The following is a 12,823-nucleotide window of genomic DNA, read 5'->3' as shown; positions in this document are numbered from 1 at the left end:
AATCAATAATCCAAACAAGCCAGAAGATGCATTGAATGTGACATTTATTTAACAATAAACATTTTCTGTACAGTTTCATTACAACAAAGCCCCAAAGTTGCAGCTCTACATCACATAGAAACAAGCATAATTGGTCTGTAATCAAAGCCATGGCAGAAATATGAAGTTAACTGATGGTTTGAACAATTCAAGTGCAACACTCTACACAACCTTATTTAATATGCACGATCTCATGAAATGATGGGAACATCGCCTGGGTTTTATTGGTCATGCTCTAAAAATGCACCTGCCAATAACATTCTTTGTTATACCGGTAACTGTGTTTGCAAACTTTGTACACTCCATGTAAAAAGTTCTTGAAACCATGAAGAAAAAAAGCCCCCAAATGCAAATTAAATCTTAAGGCAAAAACCCACCTGGCAGTGGAATTTGAGTCATTTTTAAGCCCAAATAATTTGATGCAGCTGTTCACATGAGATCATTAGCGTCTGAAAGACAGACGGTAAATAGACTAGCTGCACAGAGCATTCCCACTGACAATCAGTCAGTCTGGAAGATTTAAAGGAGCTTTTCAAGGACGCAGACCAGGAAATGAGTTCATACTCTCCTTAAAATAAGCATGGTTTTTTATCACTGTCTAAACTTGCAGCATCTCTTTGCCACGTGGAGCAGCTCTGAGGTTCGTCTCTAGACCTTTAGGTCATGTTGTGACTGGCTGTAGTTCAAGATGAATAAAATGAAATGCAGGCTAGATCTTTTACAATTATTTCTGGAACTTAAGTATTCATTTTACAAGATTTATCAGACTCTACAAGTCATTTAAGAAACGTGTAACCTCTGAATCAAACTTAATGTCTGCATGTCTATATTCTACTGACACCTGTTTAAATGGCAAGTATTTATTTTTTCCTATGAAAATGCTCTGATGAACGGCTCCAAATGATTCGCTGCAAACGACGCTGCCCCCTTGTGGCTACACAGTAGACAGTACTGCATAAAGCCAACAGGTGAGTGAAATATGCATGTAGTAATGCAGCTATAGCACTAACGTCTTGCTATTTTCCGTGTACCTGGTACCTAAAAACAGCCTAATAGAACCATTAAGTGACATTAGTGCAGATTACAAATTGTGTTGCATGCTATGGCAAATCTACAGTGTTGCACTAATTAATATCTGTTAGCTTCCAAAGTGTTGCCAACATCAGAGTTCCCTTACTGATAAACCTCATGGGCAGATGCATGCTCATATGCTACCATCAAATGATATAAGGCATTACTCATACATTACAGACAGATGTAAATAGCACTTAACATTCGCCACTAATGAGTACACTAAGGAACTATTACTGTTAACCATGTTCCATTAATAAAAGCTCAAAACAAAAGAAAACGTGACATAATTCCTGAATATTTTACTCTTTTCAGTCGTCTTCACCTGGAGCTCTTCTGGGTGATTTCTGTCCAAGTCACTTCCCGTGAATCTGAAAGCTTCATCTCACACGCTTTCACATCCTGAGTTTGTGGCGTGGAGAGATGCACAAAAAAAGATTTGAATTAACAACATGTCAGCTCACTTAACATGCATATTTACTTGCATTTTTGTAGAGAAGTAATTTTATGTCAGCAGCTGCATTTGAATTACACATGTAATGCAGTCCAAATGCAAATGAACTGTTTTGGTCATTTTATTTAACTGGTCTGAGTGGCATGCGCTGATTTCTGGTTGGCACATTTAGAGTCTCAGTCCAACTAAACAGGCTGCAAAATCATAAATCAGTCTAATATCAAATCAGAGAATAGAGAAAATATATAGGTGCATTGGTTATGGCTGCAACTCATTTGGGAAAGCTCCTGCTAGTGTGTGTTGTGGTACATTATAAAGGTTTATCAAGGTGTTAAGAATAACAACTGTGCTTTTCATTGTGAGAAAAGTTTTTTCAACTTAAATTTTGTACCTGACTTTGCATAGTTTTAAAATAACATCACTCACCAATTTTTTTCTGATCTGAACTGGCAAACAAACTTGTGACTGATGTTGACCATAGAAAGATAATCTCTTATTGAAATAATTTACTGCCAAGGATGTCCATCGCCGTTGCTGCTGAATCTCCTCAGGACTTGCTTTCAGGTAAGGCAACTACTTTTACTAAATTACAGCCATAAACAATGAAGATTTTACCATTAACTCCTTGAAACGATTGAAACAGCTGAATCTCATCACTGTCCTGATCACTAACTGATTTAAAAATGGCATGTCAGACCAGATGCCAGTGTGACATCTGCCTTACATGACTGTCATGACCAAACTAATGCAACTTACCTCTAATAGATAAAAAGCACCCTTGTTCTGGGAAGTGTGGCGTAAGCCGGATCAACTAATTTGCGCACTCTGGAGTAGTTCACAAAGCCTCTGATAAACAGCATGAAACCTGGAGGGACAAGACACAGTAGAGGACCAAATAAAATGTTTAAACAAATAATCTTATTGTTGCAGCAGTAAATGTTTATCTTTTCATCTGTGTTCAAACATCAGTGGTTCAGCAGATAATAAAGATACATTAAATTCAGATAACAATTTTTTTCCAATGTACTCAAAGGGCTTTGCATCATATCTACTACTTAGTCCTCATTCATACTTGGTTAATTGCCTCTCTAACCACCACCAAACATTCATACACCAGCCGTTCCAACCCTAGAGCCAACGAGGGTAAAGTGTCTTTGTACAAAAAGCTGAGGTGGGAGCACAACTCGAACAACGAATCTTCCAGTAATTGGACAACCCACTTCACCACCTGAGCCACTGCCACCCAATTAATTATGTCACTATACAAGACAGTGCTACAATATATGTGAAATTATTTCTGTCACTTACCCAGGGCCAGGAACACCCACCACAACCAGTACTGCCCATCAAAGGAAACAGGGAAATAGGTAGAAAACTGCAAAATAAAGTATTGGCTGTCAGAAGCTGCACACTGTCTACAACCAAGTAAACTGTAAAATATCTTAGATCATGTTCATAGCTCTATTCCTCCTGCTAAATGATATTACATTACCACAGCTTTTACAGGTTGGGGAAACATGTTCAATAAATGGCTCTTACCCTGACAATAAGAACCCATTTGATGAGGGACAGGCCGAAACCAGAAATGGCTCCGTAGCGACCAGCAGCCGATGTGGTCAAACAGAATGACAAAAAGAAGCCAATCCAGTTGAAGAGGAATGCCACTGGTGACAAAAAAAATTCATTAAAAACAGAAACAAACAAAAAATGAAAACAAATGTATGCAGTTGTAATAATGTCAAACAGAACTGTCCTCCTCTGAGTTAGGATTATTAGATCATTGTCTTTTCAGTCAAGATGGCCCTCTGTGAATGTGTTGCTTGTTTTGGAGAAATAAAGATGAAACTGAGAAAAGATTGTGTAACATGTAGTAAAATGTAACACGCTTTTTTCTCGTGTACTCATTTGCTACATTCAGCAATCACAGTGAGACCCGACATGCGGAATTGACTGGAAAAATGTGATGATTTGGTTTGACTGCTGACTGAATTACACACTGAAAGTACACTCCCTTGAGGTAAATAGATGTCTGCTTGGCTGCATTTAGGATCAAAAACTTATCATCTCTATCATCATATCTGACAGGCACATCAGACCTATCCAATCGAAGCAGTAGTTCACTCCTGCCAGCAAACTTCTGATCCACATCCCCCTGCTGGAACAATCTGTGGTAACTGTGATTGAAAATGACTTCAGCCTCTTATATCAGAACAGAACTCGGCCTGAGACTGGTAAACACTTAGATCCATACAAGTACCCAAACCAGTTTATAGTATATAAAACAAGATACAGAAATGTAGGTTGAGATTATGGGTGCATTCACACCAGGATAGTGCCAGACACTTGGTGCGAATGGGGGCTCGGTTCATTTGGGAGGTGCCACATCCTTGCGGACTGAATTTGGGTTCATGTTGCACAACTCAAAGAAATCAGAGGCGGCGTTACATTAAGAATTACAGAGTGAGAAAACAAGACACGCAGTGAAACAAACTTGCTAATCTATTAGTAAATGATGGTCAACATCTGTTTCCAACAGGTAGCAGCAAAACATGGAGCTCCATCAGATCTGACCAGTACTGGGTTGACTGCTTTCCTATCAGAACTTTTACTGCATTCTTCTGCATCTAACGGCCCTATTATCCTGTTTACCCACACTGCTGTGCACTGAACCCACAATGCTCTTTGCTTTTTGTCCGCTTCCTGAATTTAGTCCACTCAATACAGACAGAAATTCTTATTTGTAGGTGGACTGTGTCCCATTCTTTGATCCCAATCAAAGTTTAGCTGTGCTTTCACAATTTCCAAAACAAATGGGGTTTCTGAGCAAACGGACTAAAATTTGAATAAAAAAAAGGGACGCTCTCTTTGCCTTACTGAAGAAAGTGAGCATGAAGATGCCGTCGTTTCCTATTCGAAGCTGGTCAGCATCATCAAAGTCATCTCTGGCCACAAAATCTTCCTCCTGCAACAGAAAGATTTTTTAGTTCATCTCTGTCACTTTCTAATTTCAAACACAGAAGACCAAGTCTCCCGAGAACTCGAGAATTACCGAGATTCTTCCAGTGACGAGGGGTACGGCAGCCTCTGCTTTGCTTCTCTCAGCTTCATCGTAGGAGGGTAAAGTGGTGGCAACACTGTAAGATGGAGGGTTAGGAAATCTTCCTCCATCTTCTTTGGACTCAAAGAAAGCTATGGATGAAATTAGCAAAATAAATTAACTCCTTTTGAAGTAATATAAAGAATTCACAAAAAAAAGTCTTGCCATTTGTTTATTTAGACTTTGTACTTGTCAAAAGTCAAAAAACCAGACAAGAAAAAAAAATATCTGAGCGGGTTTGGTGAAAAAAGTTGAAAGAGATGAATGACCTGCACAATTTAGGAATTACTCATTTTAATACACTGTTTTTTCCTGGATGACAGACTAGATGTGTTTTCCTATTAATAAGATCCAAGTTTTAACTTTTTTTTTAAAGCTTGTGCTTAAAAATAAGTTTAACACATTTACACAGTCTTTAAACAGGATTGCTGTTTTTTTCATCCCTATAAGTAAATTAAAAGACTGACACTAAAAAACATAAGCAGCAGAATCAAAGGCCAGCAAGCTTTGACTTATGAACAAGCTGCGATGCCGGTTTGACTGCTGACATACTAAAATCTTCTTTCATTTCCTTTAAAAAGAGAAAGCAACAGCTGAGAATTTGAAAACCTGATTGAGAAAGCATGATTTACAACAGGACGAAAGGCATTAGTAGAATAACGGTCCATTACTGTTTACGCTCTTCACATAAAAGCCAAGACCTTTATCTGGGTCATTTGGCAGTCCTCCAGGAATGCTCCATTTGTGTTGTTCAAACACTTACAGTACTGGTTAGATCAATGAACTCACTCGGGAAGACCTCAAAGCTTATAGTGTCTGATGCAACATGTTAACCTATGCTCTCTTAAGAAGTGAGATTAGCAACATGAGACTTGACTTCACTCGGGTCGCTCTGCTGGAGCTTGAATTATTTATAACCAAATAAATTTCAACAACTATGCACTAAAAACACAGTAAATCACAGTTCAGTTATGAGACATAAGTATATTTGATTATTATCCAAAATTCCTCTCATGACTTATGGTTCTCTTTTTTTAAGATACCATCTTAGATCCAAATTTCAAGATGAACCTATAAAAGCTGAAGCATAGTTAAGGTTCAAGTCAAAGGCAACACAGGCTGCTATCAGATCTGAACATAAAAATACTCAGGTTGAGGTGTGGGATGTGTATGAAGTGGCTTTGTTCCATCTAAAATGCAACACAAAGGCGTCAGATGAGATTCACCTGTTTTGTAATGATAACAGTGTGAAAGGATGGGCTATATGCAACCATTACTTTTAGTTTTGTCTGTACATACTTACTGGTTTTAAAACAGAAAAATCACACAGATTTGTATGTTGAATCAGTGTGTAGCAATACTGATATATAAGGATTAACATATTTTAGAACTGAAATGAGTTGTGTGATAGTGAGAGAAAGTAGTGGGCTTGCTAACCTGCATTTCCTGCAGAAATGCTGCTATACGGTGGTGGTGCATCCTGGGTTGCACCCTCTGGGGAAGGCTGGGCAGGCTCTTCCTCATTCACCAGCTGACAAAATATGGAATATAAATGAAAACACAATATGGGTCAAACGTAAATCATGATCTCTTGAGAAACATTATTTCTTTAAAAATGGATGAATACCAAGTTTGTATAATTTGGGGGATAAAAAGCAATACTATTCTGCACAACACAATAAAGTTTACTCAAACAAAATATTGTCTGGTTCTGTAATATTAATTACCTAATGATAGCAATTGTTGGGAGATTTCTGGTTGTTTTGCCATGACAAAAAAGTGTGCAACCCAATAACTAGGACATCTTTCTGTAAGTATAACATCAGGTGCTCTTTTCAGCCAAACACAGGTGTTGCCATCTGCTATTACATTTGCAAACAGCATTTATTTTAGGTCAACACACTAACCTCTAACCGTACCTTAAAACATAAAGCAATAATATTACCATACATTGCAGCCATAGCTTTATACATCAATGATCTGGGACTGTACAATATGTTGCATCAGCCTTAGCACTGGTGAAGCTGAAACAATACTCCCCAAGAGACCTGCAATGTCAAGTCATTCACACTCAAAAACTAAAAACACCTAATCTTACAATTCTGCAAATTGTTTGAAAAACATAAAATACAAAAATAACAAATGCTACTTATTGTTCATGGCTAATCAACAAGAAAATTTTAAATAAACAATTTACACCAACATAGACCTTTGTTTGTTTTTACGGGTTTTTACGGGAAAAAACAAAAGTGGAAGAATTGATCACTGACAAGGAAATTCTATATTGATAACGTAGAAATATGTTTGCAACACTGGAATGATGTTAGCCAAAAACAGGTATTTGATGGGTAGCAGATTGCCTGAATAAAATATTTTTTAAATTCCTGATTCATATTACACTACCAAGCTCTGTATATTTTTAAGAGCAAACATGTCTGAAAACGATTATAGCCCTTTAGAATTATAGCTTTAGTTTGGAGTAATTTAAAATATGTGATATTAACCCAATTTAAGACGAGAAGTTAAAGCACTCAGGTACTTGTGTGTTCATATTGTAATTTTTCACACTGAAAAGTCAGGTCAGATTTCTTTAATATGATGCACTCCCCTCGTAAAGAAAACATAAAAGAGCATTTCCACAGTGCATTTTTCAGAACAAGTATGTTCAAGTTTGTAATTTTTAATTTCCATTGTTATATATACTATATAAAAATGACATACTGCAAGTCCTCAGCCACCCGAACATTAAACATTGTGGCTGAGCAGACTCTTTTCATCAGTGTTTTCATCTCTGTTTACTGACAATCGGGACTGCATTGACGTTACGTGTAACCACCTAGCTTCATATTAAACACAGCATACAATGATTATATTCTTACATCCACTATGAACCGTCTGAGAGCGATATTTTTTTAGATATAATGTACATTATCTAGTTGGGCCCGTATGTAAGCAAATGTCGGATGAACTCGTTCTTCGCTCAGTGACATGCTAAATGTTGACTCCTGTTAGCTAACTGGGCTGCAGCTAGCCGTTAGCATTTTACGAGCGCTAGCAACATGTTACCTACCTCTTGATATCTGACGCTGTTATTTTGTTCAGCCATTGTGGAAACTGATATTTAAAACGTCCTCTTCCGACTTCAGGGGGTGAAATGTCTTGAATAAATGGAATCTAGCCACCGAAATATCAGAGCAAAAGCTGCTTCCTAGTCGGCCATCTCCGTCTCAGTTCAGTACGGCAGCGGCGTCCCCGCTGCTGCATTCAGTTGTCGTCGGTAACTTCGCTTCTCGTTATTGTTAGTAAGGGAAAGTGCAAGCAAACTGGTCTTTTACTGTGGTAATTTGGAACTGTCAGAAAGTACAAAAACAAAAGAAAAAAGGCCTAAATATGACATGATCATACACTTATGAAAATTAGTATATTTACCCGTATAGTATTGTAACCATTACTGACAGCTTAATGTCTAGCTTGACGTAGGCGTTAAGCACAGCCAAGATTCTCTGCTAACTAATAAGCGAATAATACATTTGACTTTTAATTGAGATACTATAGATTTGCTACTCTTATGAGGCACAAGTTATTCGCACCTTTGTTTGTACACTTAAATATTACTTTTTTTCACAAAAGCAAACTTTAAAGTTTACAAGGTGCACCTAAAGGCAACATATAATCATATGATTTAAAGTACAAACCGGAAGAAACACATACAAATCAAAATCACTTTATTACAAAGAAAAAATAGATGAAAACTGTAAGAACAATGACTTCAAAAAATTAACACTATGCCAGCACCTAATTATCTCTTTATAGATTAGTAGTCAATATCTCCACCAGAAGATGAATGATTCATTGGAGTGTTTTTCAGATAAATGCCTCATGATCCATTGAGAATTAGAGATTTAATCAGTTCTTCTTGGGCTCTCTAGGAGGCTGTTCCACCAGCTTGTTGTGCACATGCATCATCCCTGCAGACAGAAAAACATTCAAGTTTTCTGTGACCAATATATTTTTCTTGCAACTTAGATTATAAGTCGTGATGAATGCAATGAACATTTTATGCACAGCAAATTAGATCTGCTTGGTGATTTTCTTCTACCTTTAAAGTATTTCACAGTCTTAACCCGCAGCTCCAGAGTGGCATCTTCATCACAAACAAAGATAGTCTGCGGGTGTTGCTGGAATGCAGAAACTGTCCACATGTGATTTACACCTTCCTCGATAGCTTTGTATAAAGCAAATGCCTTGTGCGCTCCGGTGATGAGGATCATGACCTGCAAAGATAATGTAACCTATGTGACTGAGCTCCACTAAAGTAGTTAGAGATCAATACACTGCTTTGCAACTTAGCAAAATGTTGACAAAGGTTTATCTCTGACAGAGAGAGAGAACAAAATGACACATGACTGACATACACACAGGATTCTAACCTCTTTTGCATCCATGACAGTGCCCACTCCCACAGTCAGAGCCATGGTGGGCACCTTTGAGAGATCTCCATCAAAGAATCGAGCGTTAGCCATGATAGTGTCCTTTGCAAGGGTCTTTACTCTGGTTCTAGAAACCAAGCTTGAGCCTGGCTCATTAAACGCAATGTGGCCATCGGGTCCGATACCTGAAACATCAATCTAAGGTTAGTTTGAACTTTTCATCAATCACGACTGTGTAATCATTCAATACTTGCGCCTCAGTGATTATAGTATTTGTACTATTATCACAGTGCCCTCCTTACCTCCAACAAAGAGCTCTATTCCTCCAGCAGCCGATATCTTTTCCTCAAAGGCTTCACACTCTGCTTGCAGGTCAGGAGCATTACCATCCAGGATGTGGGTGTTCTCTGCTTTTATGTCTATGTGCTTGAATAAGTTGTTCCACATGAAGGAGTGGTAGCTCTCAGGGTGATCTCTGGGAAGTCCTAGAAATGAGTTTAAAACATCTTCTTACGAAAGATCAAACCTTTTAGGAATTCCAACATGAGTAGTTTTAATAGAGGAACATACCTACATATTCGTCCATGTTGAATGTTTTCACGTACTGGAATGAGATTTCTCCATTTTTGTAGTACTCAATTAGCTTCTTGTAACAACTTAAGGGTGTACTTCCTAAAGAGGCAAAAGAAACTGTGAATGCTTTGAGACTTCTCAACAGTTCAGAAGTCTTATCATCTTATCATTTTACTCTGCAGTGTTTTTGTTGTCTGGACTAATATGGATTTCCTTTGTGAGCAAAAATGTGGACATTACACTCAAAATGCAAGTAAAAGAAAATTTTAGGAATGAAACCGAAAGGTTTTTTGGACAAGTTTAAAGTACTTTTTGCTTTCACCTGAGCTATCCAATGTGGATGCACTAAAGACTAAAGGCATATCTATAGTGGTTAATCTCCAAGAGCTCTATGTTTCCCATTAAAATTAGAGTTTAGATTTGCAGATTTTTAAAAATTCAGAAACACAGATATTCTTTTCCCATTTTCTGAAGTGACATGGCTACTTTCAGTGCAGCAATACTTATATAGCAATAACTGCTCATGTGTGGAGCACATGTGCTGCTGAGTTCTGTAACTATCCAACAAGTTGTGATACATTAAGATTTATAGTAAAAATTAATTTTTGACAATAAACTTTACTCCAAATTTTTGTGTGGGTTGTGCTCACAATGTGTTCACAGTTAAAGTAAAAAAGAAGACCCACTATATTGCTAAAAGTATTTGCTCATCTACCTTTACAAGCATATGAATTTAAGTGACATTCAATTCTTAATCTATAGGGTTACAAATTAAATGTCACACTTTATAGTTATAAAAGTGGTGGCTGAAGCTCAGGAGGAAAAGCAGTCGTCTTTCAATTGGAGGGTTGAGAGATTGATTCCTGGCTTCCCCTGAATATGTGCCGAAGTGTCCTTAGGCAAGACCCCAAGTTGCCCCCTGATGTGCCAATCGGGGTACAAATGTGTAAGTCGCTTTGGATAAAAGCGTCTACTAAATGACTGGAGAATAGAATAGAAAAGTTTCCACAACATATTGGTGCATTTATGAGAGTTTTTTTTATTTAACCGTTTTTCCAGAAGCACATTTGTGAGGTCAGAGACTGATGTTGAACCAGACTTGGCTTGCAGACTTCACTATAAATCACCCTAAAACATGTTCTATCCTGTTGAGGTCAGGACCCTGTGCAGGCCACTCAAGTTCTTCCACACCAAACTTGCTCATCCATGTCTTTATGTACCTTGCTTTGTGCCCTGGTGTGCAGTCATGTTGGAACAGGAAGGAAAACATCCCCAAACTGTTCACAAATATTTAGGAACATGAGCTTTTACTCTTAGTATATTGAAGCATTCCTAACTAAGGGGCCAAGCCCAGCTCATAAAGAATGACCCCAGGCCATCACCCCCCTTTCAAACTTCACACTTGTAACCATGCAAGCAAACAGGTATTGTTGTCCTGGTAACCGCCAAACCCAGACTTGCCTTTCAGATTGCTGGATGGAGAAGTGTGATTTGTCACTTTAGACAACATGTTTCTACTGTTCTAGAATCCAGTGGAGGCGGGTTTCACACCATGCATCTGATGCTTTGCATTGCACTTGGTGATGTACAACTCAGATGCAGCAGCTCAGCCATAGAAACCCAACCACCAGCCTCTGCGGATTATGCACCTCAGCATCCGCTGACCTCGCTGTGTCATTTTACAAGGTTACCACTTCTGAGCTGCTGTTCTCAGTTGCTTCAGCTTTGTTATAATACTGCTGACAGTTGACTGAGGAGTATTTAGTAGCAAAGAAATTTCACGACTGGGCTTATTCTACAGGTAGCATGCTATCACAGTGCCATGGTGGAATTCTCTGAGCTTATCAAAGCAAACCATTTTTTCACAAATGTTTGAAGAGCCAGTGTGCATGCATAGGTGCCTTTTTTATATGCATGTGGCCATGGAAGTGATCAGAAACCTCAATTTTTATTATTTGTATGGATTATTGAATATTTTCATCAATATAGTGTACATGTGACCTCTTCAGAGTTGTCAAACCCCGGATAAAATAGTATTGCCCTTTTCCACTAAAAACTTGAGCCAGATGTTCGTCGGTCTTTGCAGGGCTATTTGCCCAACGGAAAAGGGAATTAACTTCAATGTTGCCAAATTAATCAAGCAGCCACTGTGTTAACAACTGGCCAAGAAGAATATCCTTACATTATCAGTTTAAGTCTTGTCCATACCTCCACAGAAAGCAAAACTACTACAATTAACTAACCTGCTTTCACATAAATGCTAATTTTTTTCCTGTCGCCAACCATTTTCTTTTTGATAGTATAATAAAGTATGAAATACCTTCATACACTTGTGTTCAACACAAAGTTTGCAAACAAAAAAGCTGTACATGTCACAAAATCTCAAACAAGACATTTTTTCACAAACTGATGGCTTTGTTATACTTTTTTTTTTTTTTAAATTGGGGACATAGTTATTGTCTATCAATTCAAATAGCCATTTTTTTCTGTTATGCAACATTTTTATTTTTTTGTTTTCACTGACTTTTCCTGACTTGTTTGGACTTTAATAGACAAACATTGTAACTAATACAGCAAACATTGTAATTAATACAGAGCCTCAAAAATCAATTCAATCCGGGGTGGGAGTGTAGAACAGTATAGAACTGCACGGAGATACATCTTTGTCTTACCTGTCGGAAGCCCCAGAGTGAAGTATCTGCTGGGGTCAGGTTTAAACTGTAAAATCTTGTTTCTAATATACTTTGCAGCCCACTCGCTTGCCTGGTCGTAGTCATTCAGGATGATCAGCTTCATTGTCCTGCAGGAAATTAAGACAAAGAGGACGAATGGTTTACAAGTATAAATAACTAAGAAGCAATTCTGGACTAAACACACCTAAATCAGACTTTAGACTCATCGAGATAACTACATCACTCAGCACTGTTAAATCACTTTATACGACTGCTAGAAAAAACATTGAGAGATTAGGACTTTAACGCAACGTACTAATCTAAACTTGTCGCTGTATCCTGACTAAATATGAAGAAGAAAGACAGTTGACGTACTCGGCTTCCCCTCGGATCCTGACTATCTTCAGTTTTCTGTCGAAAAGAGACAGGACCTGGTGGGATCATGTGACTTCTCCCGTTTTGAGGACGCAAGCGACGCTCACCGCGG

The 12,823-nt window shown here is 38.1% G+C and overlaps 2 protein-coding genes across 2 annotated transcripts; both read right to left on the bottom strand.

Moving 5' to 3' along the window:
* Window positions 1–34: 34 nt before the first annotated feature.
* Window positions 35–7,904, bottom strand: LOC306763480 (NEDD4 family-interacting protein 1-like). Its single transcript, XM_079250297.1, has 8 exons — window positions 7,732–7,904; window positions 6,099–6,192; window positions 4,614–4,753; window positions 4,439–4,526; window positions 3,104–3,228; window positions 2,873–2,939; window positions 2,321–2,429; window positions 35–1,512 (listed from the first exon to the last, which is right to left on the bottom strand). The coding sequence occupies exons 1-7, from the start codon at window positions 7,765–7,767 to the stop codon at window positions 2,323–2,325; spliced, it is 657 nt and encodes a 218-aa protein (XP_079106423.1). The 5' UTR covers window positions 7,768–7,904; the 3' UTR covers window positions 35–1,512; window positions 2,321–2,322.
* A 550-nt stretch (window positions 7,905–8,454) lies between these two features.
* On the bottom strand, window positions 8,455–12,776 carry gnpda1 (glucosamine-6-phosphate deaminase 1). Its single transcript, XM_079250425.1, has 7 exons — window positions 12,712–12,776; window positions 12,337–12,464; window positions 9,662–9,763; window positions 9,394–9,576; window positions 9,092–9,276; window positions 8,761–8,935; window positions 8,455–8,629 (listed from the first exon to the last, which is right to left on the bottom strand). Exons 2-7 carry the CDS (start codon window positions 12,458–12,460, stop codon window positions 8,568–8,570), a joined length of 831 nt encoding a protein of 276 aa, XP_079106551.1. The 5' UTR covers window positions 12,461–12,464; window positions 12,712–12,776; the 3' UTR covers window positions 8,455–8,567.
* Window positions 12,777–12,823: the final 47 nt, after the last annotated feature.

This window comes from Telmatherina bonti (assembly GCF_933228915.1).
Source record: "Telmatherina bonti genome assembly, chromosome: 12".
In the NCBI taxonomy this organism is placed as follows: domain Eukaryota; kingdom Metazoa; phylum Chordata; class Actinopteri; order Atheriniformes; family Telmatherinidae; genus Telmatherina; species Telmatherina bonti.
This window is presented reverse-complemented; position numbering and strand designations above follow the sequence as displayed.

Bases quoted from the DNA above. Each gene is read 5' to 3' on its own strand.
- LOC306763480 (XM_079250297.1), bottom strand. From the start codon at position 7,767: ATGGCTGAACAAAATAACAGCGTCAGATATCAAGAG. The intron at 6,193-7,731 runs GTAGGTAACATG...ATATTTTGTCAG, and splicing joins ACAGCGTCAGATATCAAGAG to CTGGTGAATGAGGAAGAGCC. The intron at 4,527-4,613 runs GTAATTCTCGAG...TTTCTGTTGCAG, and splicing joins TCGTCACTGGAAGAATCTCG to GAGGAAGATTTTGTGGCCAG.
- gnpda1 (XM_079250425.1), bottom strand. From the start codon at position 12,460: ATGAAGCTGATCATCCTGAATGACTACGACCAGGCAAGCGAGTGGGCT. The intron at 9,764-12,336 runs GTAAGACAAAGA...TTGCCTCTTTAG, and splicing joins CACTCTGGGGCTTCCGACAG to GAAGTACACCCTTAAGTTGT. The intron at 8,630-8,760 runs GTAGAAGAAAAT...TTCTGTCTGCAG, and splicing joins GACTGTGAAATACTTTAAAG to GGATGATGCATGTGCACAAC.